Raw genomic sequence first — 21,712 nt, 5'->3', positions numbered from 1 at the left:
TAAAACATAATCTTCTTGTAATAGTATCTAGATAGAACGTGATATACAGACTATATCCAATTATAATCACTTCTATTTTCTTTTAGGCTGGTTAACTGTTTTGGACTCTTCAAAGGCCAAATATGAATGTGCAAAGAATGCTTTGGACATGCATGAAATGGAGAGCCCATTACGTCTCACAATGGACATCAGACAAAGTGTAGCTGATCAGGACATGGCCCTCATCTCATTCTACAAGAGACCCAATGTTGAATGGGCACGTCCCTTGGAGTGCAGGCTTGAGGGTAAATTTTCTGAAAATGATACATAAATATATCTTGAAAGAATTATTTGTATTCATTATTTTATTTTGGTGATCTAACCGGGGATACAGCTATCGGACAAGGAGTAATACGTTTTTTCTTATCAACATGCATGGAGAAGCTGATGTCTGGTTTTTGCATCAATTTTGGTTAGTTTGTTTTGGTTGACCGTACCTATGTTTGATGATCATTATATTGTATAACTTTTCACAAGTTAATTGTCTCTTTATTTTGTGAAAACCTCTGTATTGTGTGTAAGTAATCTTCTTTTTTTTTTTCTTTCTTTTCATTTATCTCATAGCAAACTCTAATGTTACTCCACTTTTTGAGGGAGAGCCAGGCCATTACATACCATCAGCAGCTCACTTTCTTGTGGAGAGTGATATGTTCCTTATGGCAGGGAGGATGGTAGGGCACTCCTTTCTTCATGGAGGCCCATGCCTATCTGGACTTAGCCCAGCCGTTGTGCATGTCCTACTTGGTGGTAGTCCTGAAACTGCCACCGTTACACCCGAGGACTGTCCAGATCTAGACCTGAGAGGGACAATTCAGCTTGTAGGTTTTTATGTTTAAATGAGGGAACGTTTATACATTGCCCCGTGTGAGTTATAAACATGTCTAACCTAGACTAATCCTTTAAAATTGTTCTAGATCAAAAACTCTGCCATTGAGACATGGTCTGAGACTTTTAACTTGTCTTTTTTTTTTTTTTTTTTTATGTATGAGGAATTAGGAATTTATAGTTCTTGTTTCTGTCTGAATTACTGTCTTATGGGTTACAGCTTGAAGGGCAATCCAAGCTGTCGGATGAAGAGAGAAAACGTGTTCAGGATCTGGCATATGCATGGGACCTCCCCCCCTTGACAGAGAACAACAGGAGATGGCTGTTTGAGAAATTATTACTCCATTCTGTGAGTAAATTGAAAAGTAAGTAAAATATTTCTGTGTTACTGTTTAGTTAACGTTTTTCCTTAGGTCATTGGAAGAGTGACGAGGTCGATAAAACAGCTGAGAAGGGGACTTAAAGAAACCCATATGTGGACCCTGCTGACCCAGCGACCTGACACGGTGCCCTTACTCTTTCCACAAGAGTTGGCTGCTGTGAATCCTGAGGTAAATTTTGTGTTCCTAAATACTGTATTCATTAATAACATTTTACTGTGTTGTAGAAAATGTAGTCCAAAGCAAACTATGAAGACTTGAGTCATTCTACAAAGTGAAAAAATTGCAATTTTAATTTGGCATTTACCAAGAATTATGTATCAAATAATAAACTTACCATAACAAAGCTGTATTCATTTTTACAAATAAAATGCACAAATACTAAAAATGAACATATTCTTGTGGACCATACATCTTTACAGCAGTTTTTCTTTAGTCCTGTAAAAATAAAACTGCTCAAAGCCTGATTTACATATAGAAAACGATTTTGTAGATTTGAAAAAGACATGACTAAAATACATTAGTAATTATTTGGTAATACACATTTTCTAATTATATATTTAGCCATTAATGTTGTTTGAATTTGAAAAAAAAAATTGATTTCTATTTTCATTTTTTGTTTGAGACAGTTTCTTCTTTTAAGATACAGTCAAAACTATGTAGAGGTTTGGGGATCCAAGTGAACACAAAAAGCACAAAACATGGATTATTATAGAAATTTATTCAAGAAATCAAGTCATGGACCATAAGGCTAAGTGGGTGATAGTGAGCTAAGAACAGGTGAAATATGGCTATAGGGAAGGGAACTACCCAAAACAAGAACAGACAAAATCCATGGAAATCTGAAAAATGTGCAGCAGTATTTTTAAGGGTATACTTTGTTCTGTTACAGGTCCTTCTTCAGCGGATCGTGTGGCCAGAAGATGAAGATGATGACTGTCCTCTTGAAAATAAATGCCGAATCACAGGCTACATGAGGCATTTTATTCTAAATGGTAGGTTTGCCATTTTGCAGGAGGGGAATACTACGGAGCCCCGCAGGGGACATGGGAGGGGAAAAAAATTAAGACGGACTTTTGCGAGATCTCGCAAAACAAACTCGGGATCTCGCAAAAGTTGAATTCCAACAATGGCGGCAGCTACTTAGTTGTAATATTACTCTTTCTGGGTCACAAAATACACCTTTAAGATATTTTGAGGCGTGAATGTAGTGGTGTAAATGTCAGATACCTGCTCGGTTTACAAGACATCACATATTTGCAAAAGTGCTCCGACGCTTTTGGAGATGTGACACCCACTAGCTCGAAGCTAACGGGAGGTCGAGACCTACTACAGCCGGGAGGAACACCGCTTTCCCGGCACATCGTGCCTCGACCTCCCGGTCGGCTTCGAGCTGGCGGCCTCTGAAGAATGCGGCTAAAACATTTGCGAGATCCCGAGTTTGTTTTGCGAGATCTCGCAAAAGTCCGTCTTAATTTTTTTTTCTCCCGTGTCCCCTGCGGGGCTCCGTAGAATACCAATATTATTGCAATGTTAAAAATATATTGGTTGGATTTTTTTCAAGGTTGTTAAACCTCATTTTTTTCTTCACAGCAACACCAAGTGAGCTGAAAAATGTCCTAAAATTCTGGACTGGATGGGAGATTGTGCCAAAAAGTCTCACAGTGGAGCTAGTGGATGGCAGACATCCAACTGCTGCCACCTGCTATGAGACCTTGCGCATTCCATACCACTACAAGGACTATTTAACTTTTAAGGAAGACCTCATTGCCTGCTCTGAAACCTGCCACTCAGGGTTTGGACTCATTTGAGTCATTCCCATAATGCAAGGTAGTGTTGTACAAGTCTCTGTTTAAGATTTGGAATATAAATGTTCACATCTACTGGGCCTCTCTGATGCCATTTACTCTGTGCAGGCAACATTGGTTCAGTTCTCGGTTGAAAATGCCTTTAAGTAGTTTTTAAAACTGTTAATGTCTTGAAAGTTTACCTTGTCAATGACATCTTGCATGCATCTTGATCAAAATAAAAGGACAAGATTGACTTACATTGTTGTTTTAATTTTGAAACATTCCAACCATCAGCCTTCAGTCAAATATTGCTTTACAACATAACATTCAAACTGACAAGCAGTTTCTATTTAGTTTTCTGAGTGAATCTATATTTTTAAGTTCCCTCTCCTAATTCTTCAGTATTTACATTACGAAGCTTTACTAAAAATTCCTACTTATAGCAAAGTTTATAGCTTCAAACAGTTGGTGAACCCTGTGTAATCTCATAGATTTCAGCACAATTTGAAGATCAGATCCCATTTCATGACCAAAGTCACAATAATCAGAACTGCTTATACACAATTATGTTAATGAAAACACCATGAAAATTCTTTGAGTTGGTTTAGTTTAAGCAGACTGATTGTCCAGATGCCCGTGATGAAGATCCGATTACATTTCATGACCAAATTGTGCAGAAATTAATGAAATTCAACAAGATTCACAAACTTTCCTGCAACTGTATGTAGCTTTCCTATTCTAAATGAATTGCTGACAAAACTGAACAGCCATAATGTAGATGTCCGCACCAAAGGACTGGGATGCCGCTCTTGGATTAACAACGCCCTGTAAAGTTGTCATTTGTTCTTCTGTCAATGGACAGTCAGTGTTCGGAACAACAATGCTTGAATGGTTATGGCAAGATAGGCCACTGTCCTCCCAGTCAATGTCTGGAATCTGGAAGCCCTGCAACGAACAAGCAAAATTAGGAAAGAATAATTGTATATAGGAATCAATGAGTACTAAAAATGTGCACCTTTACCTGTGTGTTTTCTGGAACAGGAACAGGGTGATATCTGTGACCCAACTCCCACAGCTGGTTGGGACTCATGTTGTTTTCTGTTCGCAGTGGATGGTTGTCCCATCCACTGCAAAATGTATTCAAATCATCCTCCAGTCGAGGAAGAAAGACGTAATGACAGCAAAAGAGGTGTGCAACATTTGAAATGTCAAGAAGGCCCTCTTCCTCAAGGTTGTGAAGAACATCGTAGTAAATGCATGTAACGGCCACCCAGAGGTCTCTCCACAGTCGCTCTATTCTGAAATAATATATAAAAAATATTTAATTAGGTATGGCTTTTCTTGGTGTGTATGAGAAATTCCCTGCTTGTTTCTAACCCGACATGAAATGTGTGCATGACAACAGTAATAATACATTACCAGGGCATGTAGGAAGGACCCAGGCATATCACTTAAAAGGTGCCAAAAGGGTTGTAATGATCAGTGGCAACATGAGATGACAACCAGACCATTAACACAGAATGAACATTCATGGAAGGAAGGAACAGACTGGAAAAGGTGCGTGAATAACTAAAAAAATAGGGCACATTCCTGAAGGCTCTTTGGGGTTTGCTGGACCTGTCCAATATTTTCTTCCTTGAGGGGTAAGTAATGGAAATTGAAAGAAAAAACAACAAAAACTGCCAAAAAAAAAAGGAACACCTGATACATATCACAAAGTGTATCATGCTGGATAGGGCACTGTTTTCTAAAGACATTTTACTGTAAAACTTTCATAAAACTATACCCTTTAAATGTATGTATTTTTAATTAATGGAAATAAAGATGCAACACCTTCCATCTTATGTCAGGAACATTTGAGGTGGACAGTATTTTATGAGAACAAACCTTTGATTGTGCACACTCTTTCCTGAAATGAAACTGCCTCTTCCTGTGCCACGAACAGTAAACATCAGCCGTGCAACCTCCACATTTTCCCCTCCGTGGTTGCCACGAACCCTGAAAACAAAGAATCGTACCCCAAAACATTCGAAGCTTTAAAAAAAAATTTGATCTGATAATAAAGAACAGTATATGCCTTAAGCAAAGTTTGAAAAACAAATTGTAAAAGAATCCTTAAAATCTTTCATTGCTACTGCTCTTGAATGCATCAGAAAAATTGTCTCATGAATGCACTTTCCAGCATGTGTCAGTATGAAGTGTAATTTAACACAGCTGTTAAAACATTTTTCAGGATTTCACAGGTTAGTAGTAATTACTTAGATTTATTGTATTTGTTGAAAATTACGCAAGTGCCATCTTGTATCATTATGATCTGTGTAAGGAGACAATTTTTAGAATATTTTTGCAAAAATATTTACATCAAATTAAACAAATAAGTAGTCTATGGCATTTAAAAGTGGTTACCTACAATTCTGAAATGATAATACTAATTCTTATTGATGATGATATTGAATTTGAAATCATGGTGTAACACTGAACCCGACATCATAAAATGATTACCCTTGTAATGTCAGGGAGTTACAGCCAAGGAGGCAAAATATTACTATCTCACCCCTTGTATCCAATTACATAACAGCAGTGTTTGGTAAAGGTGTTGAATTAATTTTTTTTTATTCTTAAATATCCCCAAGTCACCATAACAATCCTTTGAAATTAGAGATATATATATTGAGGCAAGTTAGAATCATCTTAAACAACTTTTAATGAAATATCCAAATGTAGTCTTACAAAAGGTATGTAAGATAATACCTAACCCATAATAAAATGCATCACTTATTACCTGAGAGGAAAACCAAACTTCTCGATTGATTTTCGGAAGAATGCCAGTGTTGTTGATGCCAGATTGTTGGAAGCAGCACCGAGATACATAATCTTTATAGGAAAAAGAACAATGGGAAACTTCCATGTAAATATTACATTTGATTTACTTACTAAACTAAACTTACCTTACGAGAAAAGCCATCAATACCTCCAAAGATCACAATGTTATAGCTGAATGGGGAAAACAAAATTTTTTTTTATCAATTTTGGAATTATCACTTTGAAGTGTTTAAATGTAAGCAATGCAAGATGTAATTTATGTATGTCCAGATGCAAATATAGTAACGAGTAAGATAACAAAATACAGTTCTGAACATTTGCAGATGAAAAAATTCTCAGGAATATCTTTCACTTCAAAAGATCAAATAATTTACCGTATCAGTTTGTGATTTGTGTCAATATGCATCATAGACTGTGGTCCTGGGACGGAATAAGCACGTCGAGCAATGCATCCCAAGGAAAACATCCTTGACACAACACCAGCTGTGTCAACATGGTGCATAGAACTTCTAACCCTTTGGTACTGGACTCTGTGTCCTCTGGCCTGAAGAAGTGCTTTCACCATCCGGTATCCAGCGTGAGGCTGCCTGGATTTTATGTCTGTAATGCATTGGTCCAACTCTTCATCTGACAGGCTGCTATAGAGTGCTTTGACTGAAAGATTGAACTCATTCATGCGTCTGAATATTGTGCTTCTTGACATTCCCAAAATTTTAGCAATGGCTGGGATGGACAAGTTCAGTTCCAGAAGGCTGTTAAGATGATGGGGGGAAAGAGCCATTCTTAGTCGCCCAGTAGGTCCCCACTCAAACTGAATGACAGCACTATGTAGATTCATTTTATCCTTTTCTCTGTTTATCAGAGTATGTAAACTACATAATGCATCTAAGAGGACAGGGCAAACCTGAACTTGACCAGACAAAGCTTGTAGAAAAACTAGTTCCTGGGTGCAAATGAAATCTAAAAAGTCCAGATCCAGGGGAAGGTGTTCAAGACAATGTTCTAAACGTGAACGCAGTCTCAGAAGAATATGATGTAGGAGAAGATCCTAAAGGAGAGGAAAAAGTAGAATTATTTTTGTAATTTTTAAATCACCAACAAAAAGTGAGTTAAAAACACAAGGTTAGTTACCTAGTTAACTGAATATTCTTAGGCTATAAGATTCCAATGTTTATTTTATCATATTTCCTTATGGTTCTTTCAAAAAAGTTTATTTTTTAATTCATGCCATTTGTTGCAGCATTTTGATTTTCTGGTTAGGATTTTATTTATTCTTTTCTTACATCTTTTGTTTTAATAGCACAGTATATTTAAAAATTGAGCTCGCAAGAGAAAAAGCTTTATTTTCTATTTTATCTGTTTTATTTAAATGTTTTTGAGAACAAAGCCAAACCAAAACTTAATGAAGAAAGCTGGAACTGATTATTGAGTTCAGTGTTCCCAACGAATACTCTGAATGGATGAAAAAAAATGAAAACAGATTGCCTGGCAGCGTGTTTCATTTATGAAAAGATCAGAAAATTAAATTTGATATTGTCAAATTTAATCCCTTTGGTTTATGAAACAGTGAGAATGAATTTCTTAATGGGTGGCTCAGTTTGGGGAAATTGTGGGTAGCCTGCAAGGACCTCAACTCAATCCTATATTTCCGTTTTAATATTTCTAATGTTTGCCTTGTTTTCTTCACTGTCTGGTCTGCCTCTGTCTTGCGTGTATGGATGCATTTACACCGAAATGTCCCCAACAAAGGATGTTTTAATTCACCACTATTCCAGTGAAACACGAGTCTCCCATCTTCCTGCTACCGGTCTGGAGTTTTTGTTCACCAAAGCACACACCAACTTCATACTGACGGACAGATCACTGCCCTTTTGCCGCCTTGTCTGACCGTGTTTTGTGGCTTTGGTTCACTTCACCTCACTCTTCCCCATTCTTGTCATTAAATCAGGCCGTTCTGCAACCATGGCAGCCATTCACTCTATGGCTTTATTCATGGTGTATTTTACCCCTTCACCAAAGGCCGTTCTCGTTTCCAACATTATATTTGCAGTGTTCGTCTATCTATCAATATCTGCGGAGTATTTTTTTAACGAGTATCCTATTTTCTAAAGCACAGCATGTAAAGGGTAGCTCGGTTAGCAGGATGCTAGCATGTAGCGCTTAGTGAGACACGCCTCAGACGAGTTGAGCAAAGACCCCGTCTGTGTACTTTATACGTGAGCAACGGATTTAAATAAAATTAAGGTTTCAAAAGACAAACTTGAAGATAAAAAAATATATATACTCACCGAAGAGCCGCCAGGGTTTGCCGCTGCCATCTTGGCGCTCCTAAATTCAAAACGCCTTCTGCAGACAGGCATGGGAGGCGTGGAAATTGTCTTTGAGTTAGTCAAACGTTTTCCTTAGTTCGAGTAGATGATAAAAAAAAATAATAAAAATAAATGGGATTTTAAGTAGGACTAGGCATTCTGTAATGATCTCTATTTAGGAGAAAAACTTAATCACTCACCTTTAAACAGCTCTCTTTTAGGAGACACACTGCTGGCTAACGGTGTCATGTGATCAAACAGCGTAATTTAATTGGCTGAGAGCCACTCGACTCGATCTGGTGCTGATTGCTCTGGCTTGGGTCATTAAAGTTCATCACTTTTGCAGTTGAATTTTTGCAGGCGAATTTTTGCAGGCGAATTTTTGCAGGTGAATTTTTTTCAGGTGAATTTTTGCAGATGAATTTTTTTCAGGTGAATTTTTGCAGGTGAATTTTTTTCAGGTGAATTTTTTTCAGGTGAATTTTTGCAGGTGAATTTTTTTCAGGTGAATTTTTGCAGGTGAATTTTTTTCAGGTGAATTTTTGCAGGTGAATATTTTTGCAGGGAAATTTGGAGGATAAAAATTCAGTGTCATAAATTCAATGTCTAAAAATACTTGAATTCTGATGACACTATATTTCTTCCATACGATTGAAACATGTTTAGATGTTTAGTAAGTTGAGCTCTTGGAATATCTTAATCCTTCACAATTTTGTCATTTTATTCCAACATTATGCAATAACTTTTACCCCAATAGTACTTGGTCACTTAAATATTACATGTTGTCTTCATATTGCATAATGTTCAACAAAGTCTAGAGTCTGGTTACCATAAACAGTGAATGGATCTACAACAACTAGCATCCTCCAATCTTTATCCTGGTTGCAGGGGGGGCTGGGAAATAACCCTGAAGTGATAGGTTATAAGGCAGGGTACACCCTGGTCAGCTCACAAATCTATCACAAACAACCATTTGCACTTACATTGACAGGTAATTTAGAATTACCAATTAACCTAACTAACAACTGCATGACTTTTTAACTGTGGGAAGAAACCAGAATACCAAGAGAGAACCCAGTGCAAACTAGCCGCACATGTTTTTGTCTCGCACACTTTGGATCGTGGTTTGAGGAAGGCATCCATCTCAGTCAAGTCAAACAGACACTTTTTTTGGTATACTGATTGTAGGAAATTGGGTGGTTGTTACATTTTAAAAAGTCTAACTTCTAATTTGAATAAAATAATTTCAAGTAATTAAATCATGTTGGATCTGTATGGAATTCAAGGACAAATTTTATATTAACTACACTCTAGACTTCGTTAAACATTTATAATATGAAGACAACATGTAGTATTTATGTGACCAAGTTGTATTGGGGTAAAAGTTATTGAACAGTGTTGGAATAACATGACAAAATTGTGGAGGATTAAAATATTCCAAGAGCTCACTTTACTTCATTTAGACATGTTTCAATCACGGTTTATCATCACAAAATTCACAGGTTTATTGAACATGAATAAGTTGTGTTGATTTAACTCAGTTGTTTAAGTTTCTGCCAAAGCAAAACAATTGTGCGCAACCAATTTCCGCTATTGAATTAAGTAAAACCAACATGCTCTTTTTTTCAGTACCTGCAAATGCAATGTTATATTGTCCATTTGTGTTTGTTTCACATGTCACAGTCAACGTATATTACCAGTACAAACATACAATGGTCACCAAAATCTGTATCTAAGATGCAGTTTTGTTTGAGTCACTGCTAAACACAGAATTTTGAATTTCCAAAAAAATACAGCAGGTCTGACCTAGCAAAAAGTTTCATGTTAAGAAAATTTGTCTTTTAAAATGATCAGGTGAAATGCAAAATTTTAACTGAAGTTTCTGACAGCTCATTAAAGATGCAGCTATTAAAATAACCATAATGGCTAATTCAAAAACGGTGAACAAAAAGTATAGTATATGGTAGAGATGGCATGATACCACTTTTTTATGTCCGATACCGATATCATAAATTTGGATATCTGCCGATACCGATATGAATCCGATATAGTGGTTTTTAATCAACAAAACTGTTTTTTTTTTTTTTAATATCTTGCTGCATTTTGTATAAGTTCATACTCAAGTTTAATGGATCGGATTACATTTTTTATTTTTCTCCGATATCCGATCCAGTAATTTAGGTCATATTACATATCGATACCGATACGTAATATCGGATCGGTCCATCTCTAGTATATGGTCCAGAAAGCAATTATAGAACCACATGGCGCCATTAGTCACAGGTCTGTGCTCACTACTGGATCTCACTGTCTGACACCTGTCTGTCTAGCAGCAATAACCTACTTAAAACTCCACCTACTGTAATCCATAATACATATGGGATACAGTACATGTTCTGTGTTAAATGAGACTGTTCCTAAACTTCATGTTTAGAGCCTTTCATTCACAGTTTTGTTGAGTATTTTTGAAAAACCCAAAAGTCAGTTTATGTGTAGTATATGTGTGCGTACATCCATTCGTGTACGGTATGTGAAAATTGAAGACTAAAGCAATAGGCCGATAATAAAGAGGTGAAGCTGTGAAACACAATAGTCAGAGTGAGAATTTCAACTCTAACTTCTCGTACATCATAAAATAAAATAAAATAATTGTTTCTGGGTTTTTTTGTTTGTTTGCCTCCTCCTACTGTGGACATCTCTTATCCACTCCCCTCCTCCCCTTTCTCTGTCTGTTATAATACAGGAGGGGCTTCAGGGGTTCTAATTATCCAATCACCTGCTGCAGCTCCAGCCTTATATACCACTCTTTTGCGCCACTGCACAGCCAGATTGTAGAATCAGCCAACTGTTGCCTGCTGCCACCGCTGAGCTGCTCCTGCACTGGCTGAGCTTTGTTACATTTTGCCCTGGTGTTTCTTCAGCCAACAGTCTTCAAGTTTCTTTGCACCCTTCAGCTCGCTACACTCCGAGTCTCAACCACTAATCTTCAACTTTATGTCAGTAACCTCCCAACTGCTCAAACTCATTCTGTTGCTGGCTTCTTTCCCCTGAACAGTAATCATACCAGGATAATTCTCTAGTCTGTGGCTCTTTCCCCATGGACTATCTAAGGAGAGAGCCCCGCCATTCAGCCTAGCAGTCTTATTCTCTCTACTACATCTAACTGTATAAATAGACTTCTTATTAGTGATGGGATTTCCGGCTCTTTTTAGAGAACCGGCTCTTTCGGCTCGGCTCACTAAAAAGAGCCGGCTCTTTCGGCTCCGAACCAGCTCTTCAGGTTGTTTTGTTGCTTTAATTTATTTATTATTAACAATAATATAAAATTATGCACAAAAGGAATTACTAATGTAAAAAAAAGTGGTTTATTTATATATGTTTATATATAAATATATGTGGTGGCCCCTAGAGACAAAGCACGTACAAACTCCAAAAAGCACGTACAAACTCCAAAGCACGCACAAACTCCAAAAAGCACATACAAACTCCAAAAAATGGTAAATGGCCTGTATTTGTATAGCACTTTTCTCGTCCCTAAGGACCCCAAAGCGCTTTACACAACCTGTCATCCATCCATTCAAACAAGCTACACTGTAGCCACAGCCACCCTGGGGCACACTGACAGAGGCGAGGCTGCCAGACACTGGCGCCACCGGGCCCTCTGACCACCACCAGTAGACAACGGGTGAAGTGTCTTGCCCAAGGACACAACGACCGAGACTGTCCAAGCCGGGGCTCGAACCGGCAACCTTCCAATTATAAGACGAACTGCCAACTCTTGAGCCACGATCGCCCCACGTACAAACTCCAAAGCATGTACAAACGCCAAAGTACGTACAAACTCCAAAACACATTTCTAGCTTTAACTGAACTTCCAAAACAGAGCTACCTAGATCACTTAAATTACACAATTGAAAGCATATCTGTATGGTTTGTGTATTTATACACAAGCACTCATATATATTCAAATAATTTTTTTAAAAAAAGTTCATTCACCTGTTACTACGACACACCAAATTATTTGACGGAGACATCAGTTCTTGCCTAAGTGTGTTTTCCAGTTTTTTGAGGAGACTCCACAGTCTTTTCAAATGCATGGCATCCTTCATTGTTTACCTAATGTGAATGAATACCTGATGAAAATGAAGGAATTATTTTTGATTAAATTAAAGTTAAATTAATGATTAACAAAGACATAAATGATTAGCAACTTTTTAATATGATTGTCAATGTAGGAAGCACTACAGAGGCCCACTTTGTTTTTAACTCTGGCTAATGCATGTTTATGTTCGCAAAGGTTGATTAATCATTAAAATCTTTTCCAATTATGTAAGCGCTGGTGAAAACATTTGTGATGATTAAAGAAGCAACATTTTTAATTAATGATGTATCAGCCTTTGTCAGTTTTAGAGTCTTAATGTGGCCTGGAAAAGAGAGCTTTCTTTTAAGGTATTTCAAAATTGACAAAGAAGATACAATTTTAATAGTCCCTTCACGCAAGAACACACACTGAACAACCAAAACAAAAAGAGAAGTGAGCAAGAGGTACATCAATGTGTTAAAACTGAAGAAAAAGCTAAGAGATAAAATAAATGGTACCTGTAAAGAAGCGTCAGCAAAGGCACAACACCTTAATGCTGACTTTCAAGGGTGTCAAACAAAGAGTCTTTTTGTCCTTCTTTGTCAAGCATCTATTCTTTTGCCCACCTTCTTTTCTATTCAATGTTTCGGAGATGGCTTTTTTTTATTGCAACCCTGTGCTACTGTTGAATCAGCTTCTTTTATATGCTGCTGTGAAACATTTTGTGGAAACCTCTAAATATGACGTGCAGAATTTCAAAGAGTGAATCTTTGTGAAAAATGTGAAAAAGTCATATCGGAGTGAAGTTCACATCCAAACTTCTGCAATCTATGCAGAATAATAGGAGCAGTCTATAACATGTTTGTTTGAATAGTTTAACAGATTAAAAACTACTTAATCAAGATTATTTCACTGATCTTATTCCTAAAAGGATTAATGGGACACAAATATGTTCTTCTCTAAACACTTGCAAGAAGACAATGCCTCTGTTATCTGGCCATTCAAAGCTAATCTCTAATGTAGACACAGCCGTCTGTTAAATTTTCCAAAGTCTATAGTGTTCAGGACGCAATCGGGCTGTCAAGGGACCATGTAAGCAAGAGCCTCTCTTTCCCTCCCACACGGGGACAACAATAATGTAATCGGGTCATATCTATTCACTCCTGTGGCAAATTTTACAGCTGGAGGTGGACTGCATTACAATCAGATGGAAAGACATACCAACAGCATCACCAGGCTAGAATAGAGAGGTGGAGATTATGCTTTTGTTGCTTGCTGTATCCAAATAGTTCAAAGTCTCACTACTCATGACTGCCATCAAAAGTTAGAGAATCTTTAGTGAATGGAGATGAGGAGGAGGAAGGGGAGAAGGCTCTATTATTGCTGTATTGCATCAGATATTGAGATTATTGTTACTGAATATATTGCTTGGGCTTTTTACATTAAGATAGAGAGGAAGGGACTTGTAGAATAAGATTAAATGGGTTATTTTAGAATATGATAGGATGGCATAGAGTAACGATTCTTTGGGAGTGGCAGGTTTCTGTATCAGAAAATGTGTAATAACTGCCTGTTTGTTACTTGCCAGTAGCAATTCTGTCACTCAGTCAGATTTGTCAGGGGAGTGAGGGTATCTGCTAAGTTGCTGCAGTACACTGCTGGTATATAACTCAGCTTTTCCTTCATTTTTGCTATAGCAGTGCTGTTGTTTGTGATGAAGGGTTTAGCTGCAGTCAGTTTTGTCAGTTTTGTCTGTTGTCAAATTAGAAAAAACACTAACTAGTGGGTCCAAATAAATAACTAATGTGCATGAAAATTATTATTTCTGATAACTAAGTCAGATATTTGTGTGCTTTTATTGCAAGAAGCCAGTTTTGTACACAAATTTAGATTTATATATATGAAAAAGAACGACTGAATACGATGGGACATGGTAGGATTGCGTTGAATCTGGATTTTGCACTGACAGGCTACATTTCTAAATCCAATCACAAAGACTTTACACGCCATAGAAAATAGACAGTGAAGCCTCTGCGATGTGATAATAGCAGCTGGTTACTGTACTGCCCTTTGAAGCCTGAAATTTTGCAACTTGTCTATCAGCTTATTTTCAATTTTGTTTTTTTAAGACTAATATGAGTTGTGCTCTATGAAGCAAATTTAACATACCCAGGATCTCTTTGCTGATCTGGCTTCACGTACCCAAACAGTGGCAAACAGGCAAAGTGGTAACACGAAGGTGGTTATCAACTTAATAACTCAATCTAGCAATGAGCTCATGCACATAAAAGGGGTGGCGTTGGTTGGATCAGGCCAGAGTTAATAGATAAATCTATTGGAACCAGAGCGACTGATTTTACAAAAGAAGACAAAATTATAATATGAGAAAAATATGAAGCGGTTACACACGGAGGGTCACAAAGACAATGAAAGCAACAGTTTCCAAAGCAGCAGCATGGGTGTGTGGCAGGAATAGCAGTGTAGTCTAAAAGTATAAATTCTTCTAACAAGTCATATCCAACTAGTATAGATAGGTGTTCTGTTTTAAGATCATATACTAAGACATATAGAACAACAACGTTTGTATAAAATAGTTTCCATTCAACCAGAGGGGGAAAAAATCTTTAATATCAAACATAATTCACTCTGAACAGATAAAGGGCTGCAGCGTAACCATGGCAATGCACTCTCCAAAAGAAGAGAGGCACCTTTGTAACACTGAAAACTAGTGGTGTGTGATACTGCAAATTCTGGTATCGATCGATACCAAGTAAACTGTGTGCAATATTGCTAATACTACTACTGATACAGATACTTTTAACCTGTAAAGGGAGCTTATGTAGGGGAGAGCAGTGTGTGAATCATTGTACATTTGGTAAATTTTGAACACATTTTAATGAACACCAACACAATAGTGTTGTGGTTTTAACTGCCACAATATTTAATTAACACAGTTCAGTGGGAGACAGTGGGTTTAGGTTTACTGGTGGTTCTAAATTGCCCATAGGTGTGAATGTGAGTGTGAATAATTGGCTGTCTCTCTGTGTTAGCCCTTCTGGTGACCAGTCTGCCTCTCGCCCTAAGACAGGTGTGATAAGCTCCAGCCCCCCCTCTTCACATACTAGACTTTGAGGACAGAAACAAAGTATCGATCCAGTTGCGTTTGTATCGATTTGACACTGATACCAGTATTGGTTTCAATAAAATTGATATTTGGATTGATCTGCCCACCTCTATTGATAACCCAGGGTTAACGCTGAAGTTACTTGGATAGGTTCAAATCCTGCTTTGTAGTACATGGCTCTGGGGTTATGTCAGCTAGTGCAGCTAGCTAGGTTTAGTGGAAATCTGAGAACTGAAGAAAAGCAAATCCGGAATGTTTAGCTAGCATCTGATTCTTCCACTGACTAATTTGAGGAGGCAGAGGAGGCAGAGGAGGTTTTTTGTTCCAGGATGTAAATATATTTTGTGTTGCGGTGGGGGGGGGGGGGGGGGGGGGGGGGGGGTTTGCTTTGTTTTTGTTTGGGTTTTTTGCTTGTTTTTTTTAATGGGTAGGTTATGTAATTTCTGCTACGATAATGGGAGTGGAGTGGGGATGAACTTGATTTTCAAACCAGACTCTAGTAGTTGTGTTAGAAACTGCAGTTTTTGGCACCTTGGCTTAGTTTGATTTCCCAACCTCAGAGTTGGCTGCTTGTCTTTTTTCAGCTTTTCACATAAACTTGAGAAACACTAGAATGTACCAAGTTGCTTAGAAAAAATTAATGTTAAAGCCTTTTTGTTGTTGTTTTTAATTTACACTCAATAGCACCAAACAGATATTAAACAGAGCCTTTTTATTTTACACTGAGAAAAGACGGGGTTTCATCCTCTATAACCTAAAAGCAGTCCCATATTCTAAAAAAACAAAAACTTTTAACAGTCAAACTGAAGAACTGTGCAGGTTATTAAATTGCTAGTTGAGACTTTTGGATACTGAAAGAATAATGAAAGAAGAGAGGGGGGATCGGTTACAGCCTCATTTACAGTTTTTGCCCGTTGCTTGTGTGGGACTCATGTAATGGGTGGGCACAGATGGAAGTATTGTAATAGATATTGCCCCCCCCCCTCCATAATCTCATGCATTCTTATCATTGTTATGTTATGCGTTCAGTTCTGTATTACTATTTCTGACACATACTGTGATAACTGGCAATATAGCTAGGATACTCTGATCAATGATGATTCCCACGGGTGGTGCCCACGCAGGCACTGAATCGGGCAGCTTTGGGCTCACGCAGGCACTGAATCAGGCAGCCTTGGGGTCCTGTGTGTTCTACTGCACAGATAGCCTGCAGAGCGCAGCTACGCTGAACTGAAGTGCTTGTGTTTTGTATTTGCAGGTGAGCACAAGTTATGTGTTGATAAACGGAATGATGTTGACGTATGAGAAATGTATTAGAGTAAGGTACTGTCATTAATGGAACACAACGCTAATGTCGGAGTTTGTGATTTACATGATGTACCTGAACTGGTGTTAAACGGGATGTCACATCGCAAATGATGTAATGAGGGGATCGAGAGGGTAGTCTCCATGCGCAACAATACTAGTTGGAGGAGCATATGAGTGTGCAGAATATTGTAATATGAACATTGGTGGGAAAATACTGAGTAAATGAGTACTTTGTTAACACGTGTTCAGTAGTTATATGTAAAATGGTCCTGTGTGTTCTACTGCACAGATAGCCTGCAGAGCGCAGTTACGCTGAACTGAAGTGCTTGTGTTTTGTATTTGCAGTTGCAAATGAGCAAGTAAAGAGAACGATTCTGAACTCATGCACGCCTGGAAGTGTCATTTGTCCAAGTGTGCAACAAATATTGGAGGCACCGCTGGGATTATTAACGCCGTGTCCAGCGTGATGAAAATAAGGAAGGGCTACAGCAACCACGATGGACCTCGAGGAGCTGGCAGAGACTGTGTCCCAGACACTCTGGAACCTACAACTCGACCAACTCAAAGGGGTATGTGCTGAAGCTAAAATCCCTAGTGGAAATGTCACAACAAGACGAGCGTTAATAAAATTTATTACAGAATCGATGGACAAGGTTATTAATGATGAAGAGCAGGATGTTGCACTCTGCTATCTAAAGAAAATGTTAGAAAGTGTCGACCCAGCGATAGGGAGCTCCAGAAGCACAGAAAGTGGATCAAATCCAACGAGCTCGCCACAGGGGGCTCAGGAAATAAGGTAAGAAGTTGATTTAGCAGAGAGATACGCACAGCTCCAGAGAAACAGCGAAGCACTGCAGGAAGAAATTAGGAGGCTGAGTGGAAGGGTGGAGAGGACACCACCAAATCAACCAACCACCCCACAAAATGTGTTTCCTTTCGCAGCCAACCGCCTTTCGGAAGTGACGATAAGGAGGGAATTCAAAATCTGTGGTCAAATTGGGGAGAAGGGCCAAAAGGACAGACTCTCATACACCAACCTGATGCATCAGATTGACAGAGGTCTGAACAAAGGACACAGTGAAGCGGAGGTTATAGAGGCTGTGGTGAAGTCTGTCAGCCCAGGTTTGAGTCTTAGAGACATGCTTGAGATAAAACGTGACCTCACCCTCCCCCAATTGAAGGCCATATTAAAGGGGCATTTTAAAGAAGATAGCACCACAGATTTGTATCACAGACTAGTGAACGTCACACAAGACAGCCGCGAGTCTCCCCAAAACTTCCTCTTCAGAGCAATTGAGTTAAAAGAGAGGCTGCTGCTTGCATCGGAAGACACGGGGTCCGATGAACAATACAGCCCTGAGCTCATCCAGAAGAAATTCTTGAGGTCGGTCAGTACTGGGCTACTGAGTGACCCTATCAAGTTTCAGCTCAAGCCCTATCTGGATGACCCTCGGGTGACAGATGAAATCCTCATTGATAAGATGAATGAAGCAGCTAGTGTTGAATCAGAAAGACAATTGAAGCAAAAGAAAACTACAGGCAGCAAATCTGTGAAAGTAAATGAACTCCAGACGGAAAGGCCAGCCAGTCAATTGGGTCTGGGTGTAGCCGAAACTAGGTTGGGGACTCAAGAGCAATCAGCTGAAGTGGTGAAACCCAAGAACCGCAGAACACCTGTTGTAGCTGCTTCCCGAGAATCAGAGCTGCATGAAGCGGTCAGGCTGCTGAGAGAGGAGATGGCTGAATTAAGGAGGAGCATCACCACCCCTCAAGACCCCACTCGCCCACTAAGAACCAGTGGGAGGAGGGGATGTAAGGCATGCCAGGAGCAGGGAACCAATGAAGGGTGTGAACACTGCTTCAAGTGTGGCCAGCCAGGACACCTCTCCAGAGGCTGTAGAGGGCGAAGGGGGGCAACAGAAAGATCGGAGAGCACTCAAGTGGGAATCCAGACCATCGCCCCTCCCAAATCATTAATTCCCATCCATGCTGAAGCAGATGACAAGTTGCATGGACTGCTTTGGAATCGGATAAGACGGCTGGAGGCAGAATTAGAGCAGAGTGGCAAGGCTAAAGAGACTGTGGGTGCCACGTATGCCAGTCATCTCTCACTACGCTGTCAGGCTAAGCTGAGAGCCCTGATCGGGAAGAAGTGTATGGTGGATTGTTTCTTTGAAGGTGTAGAAACACAAGCATTGTGGGATACAGGCTCACAGGTGACTATCATTAATGAGAACTGGAGGAAGTCCTGCTTTCCACATATCCAACTGAGAAGCACAAGTGAACTCCTAGGTGAGGATGAGGCTCTGGTGGGCAAAGCAGCGAACCAAACACCCATACCCTTCGCAGGTTGGGTTGAGCTAAAATTTAGACTGGGGTCAACTAGAGATCCACAGCCAGAGCTAGTTGTCCCCGTGCTTGTCTCAAAAGAACCAGGAGTAGCAGAGCCACCTATCATTGGCTATAATGTGATTGAGCATTTTGTAAAGGATGGAATGGAGCAGCATCCACCTGCGGTGGTAAGAGAAGCCTTCTCGATTGATTGTAAGAAAGCGGAAGTGCTAATTAACATCGTGCAGCGCTGCCACAAAAGCGACGAGGAGGGTGTGGTGAAAGTTGGGAGGCAAAAGATAGTGATTCCAGCGGGACAAAGCAGGGAGGTTAAGTGCAGTGTGAGGACAGGTCCCCTTCCCCTGAAACAAGAGGTTCTTTTCGAACCAAAGGACATTTCAAAACTACCAGAGGGGGTTAACCTGAATGAAACTGTCATTGGACTGCAGAGGAGAACCCGGTCCAGGGTGGTTATTCCAGTCACGAATGGCAGCAGCCATGACATCACCCTCCTCCCTCATGCAGTGTTGGGACGGCTACAGCAAGTGAAGGCTATTTACCCAGTAGACGTAAGACCAGTAAGTGCTGAAAACATGGGCAAGTTGACGTGTGCTAGTGAAAACACAGGGAGCACCATCAGCGCCCCAGAACAGCACAAAGGGGAGTATGAAGAGGTGGGCAGATGCAGCCAAGATTTATGGGACCCACCGGTGTCAGTTGATCACCTGACCCCAGACCAGCAGGAGCAGGTGAGAAAAGTCCTGCGTGATGAGTGTGCTGCATTTTCAAAAGATGAGAGCGATGTGGGATGCATCCCCTCCCTGCAGTTAAAGATCAGATTGAATGACACAACCCCAGTAAGACGCACATACACCTCAGTCCCCAAGCCACTCCACAAGGAGGTGAAGGAGTATTTGGAGGACCTGTTGAATAGAGGATGGATTCAGAAATCCCGTTCCCCCTACTCATCGCCCATCGTCTGTGTGCGCAAGAAGGATGGAAGTCTGCGTCTCTGCGTGGATTACCGTGAGTTAAACCGGAAATCCATTCCTGACCGTCACCCCATCCCTCGTGTTCAAGACATGCTAAACAGCCTGACTGGGAGTGCATGGTTCTCAGTGTTGGACCAGGGCAAGGCGTGCCACCAGGGTTTCCTGTAGGAGAGTAGCAGACCCCTCACAGCCTTCATCACACCTTGGGGCTTATATGAGTGGGTAAGGATTCCCTTTGGTTTGTCCTCGGCTCCAGCAGAGTTCCAGCGCAGTATGGAAGAGTGCCTTGCAGGCTTGAGGGATGAAATATCTCAGCCATATTTGGATGACAATTTGGTCCACAGCAGATCATTTGAGGACCACCTGCGTGATCTGAGGGAGGTCCTGCGCCGCTACCAAGAGCACGGGGTGAAGCTAACCCCCAAAAAGTGTGAAGTGTTCAAGGACAAGGTGAAATTCTTGGGAAAAATTGTATCCAAAGATGGCTACTGCATGGACCCTGCTGAATTGGCACCAGTGCAAGCACTAAAAAACCGCAAACCTGAGACTGTGGGAGACCTAAGGAAAATGCTAGGTTTCCTGTCATACTACCGCCCCTACATTCCAAACTTCTCACGCACTGCCAAGCCACTATACCAGCTGCTATCGATCGGAAAGAGTCAAGTGATTACTGACAGAAGATCAACGGTAACAAAGCACAAAGGACAGCGGAAAAAAGCAGACCAACGCCACTCAAGCCAGCCAATCACATGGACAGAACAACACCAGGCAGTGCTATGCCAACTGATAGAACACCTGCTGAGTCCACCACTCCTGGCATACCCTGACTTCGAAAGGCCATTTGTGCTGCACTGTGATGCCTCTCAAGAAGGGCTTGGTGCAGTCCTGTACCAGAGACAGCAGGGCCAACTGGTGGTCACGCACAACACCTTACCATGCAGCGGGGAACGGCCAGGTGGAGAGATTTAATCGGACACTCCTTTCCATGTTGAGGAGCCTGACAGAGGAAGCCAAGGCGGACTGGAAAAACTCCTTGAGCAAAGTGGTGCATGCGTATAACTGCACACGCAGTGAAGCAACAGGATATGCCCCATATTATCTTCTCTATGGCAGAAACCCCCGCCTACCAGTGGACATCATGTTTGGCCTGGTTCCAGGTGACCAGAGTACTTCTCACAGTGATTACGTCCGTAAGTGGAGGATGCAAGAGGCATACAGATTGGCATCAGAAACAGCCCAGAAAGAGAGGAACAGAGCGAAAAAGCAGTACGATCGGAAGGCTCATGGAGCGGAACTGCAACCGGGATGTCGGGTGCTAGTACGGAACTTCAGAGATCGGGGTGGGCCCGGAAAGCTAAGGTCTTACTGGGAGGAGCGAGTACATGTCGTGTTAGAAAGAAAGCACAAAGATAGCCCTGTCTATGCCGTACAGCCAGAGAGAGGACCAGGGAAAGTGAGAGTTCTGCACAGGAACCTCCTACTGCCCTGTGACTTTCTCCCCGTCCAGGAGGAGAAGCTGGAGAAAAACAAGAATGGGAAGGAGGATGCCAAACAACAAAGAAAAGGAAAGACCCAAGAAAAGCAGCAGGAGAGTGACCACGACAGCGGTTCAGAGGATGAGGGTGACTGGGGAATTATCACCACACAAGCTGCGGAATCACCCACCCAGATCAGGAGTCAGCTGAGGGCAGAGGCAGAGGAGTTCCAGCC

At 40.5% G+C, this 21,712-nt stretch overlaps 2 protein-coding genes across 2 annotated transcripts; one reads left to right on the top strand and one right to left on the bottom strand.

Annotated features, from left to right (window-relative positions):
- Positions 1-369: 369 nt before the first annotated feature.
- Positions 370-3,156, top strand: LOC146561200 (G2/M phase-specific E3 ubiquitin-protein ligase-like). Its single transcript, XM_085243238.1, has 6 exons — positions 370-451; positions 604-857; positions 1,085-1,213; positions 1,278-1,415; positions 2,137-2,239; positions 2,838-3,156. The coding sequence occupies exons 1-6, from the start codon at positions 415-417 to the stop codon at positions 3,053-3,055; spliced, it is 879 nt and encodes a 292-aa protein (XP_085099364.1). The 5' UTR covers positions 370-414; the 3' UTR covers positions 3,056-3,156.
- A 268-nt stretch (positions 3,157-3,424) lies between these two features.
- Positions 3,425-8,517, bottom strand: LOC146561199 (uncharacterized). The gene is made up of 7 exons (XM_085243237.1): positions 8,146-8,517; positions 6,232-6,905; positions 5,983-6,028; positions 5,817-5,908; positions 4,922-5,032; positions 4,056-4,332; positions 3,425-3,979 (listed from the first exon to the last, which is right to left on the bottom strand). The coding sequence occupies exons 1-7, from the start codon at positions 8,215-8,217 to the stop codon at positions 3,773-3,775; spliced, it is 1,479 nt and encodes a 492-aa protein (XP_085099363.1). The 5' UTR covers positions 8,218-8,517; the 3' UTR covers positions 3,425-3,772.
- Positions 8,518-21,712: the final 13,195 nt, after the last annotated feature.

The sequence above is a fragment of the Mchenga conophoros genome, linkage group LG13 (genome assembly GCF_057382185.1).
Source record: "Mchenga conophoros isolate Kocher_MC1m ecotype Shallow Benthic linkage group LG13, M_conophoros_male_GT1.1, whole genome shotgun sequence".
Classification (NCBI taxonomy): domain Eukaryota; kingdom Metazoa; phylum Chordata; class Actinopteri; order Cichliformes; family Cichlidae; genus Mchenga; species Mchenga conophoros.
The sequence above is the reverse complement of the archived record's forward strand: the minus strand, read 5'-3'. Positions and strand labels throughout refer to the sequence as shown.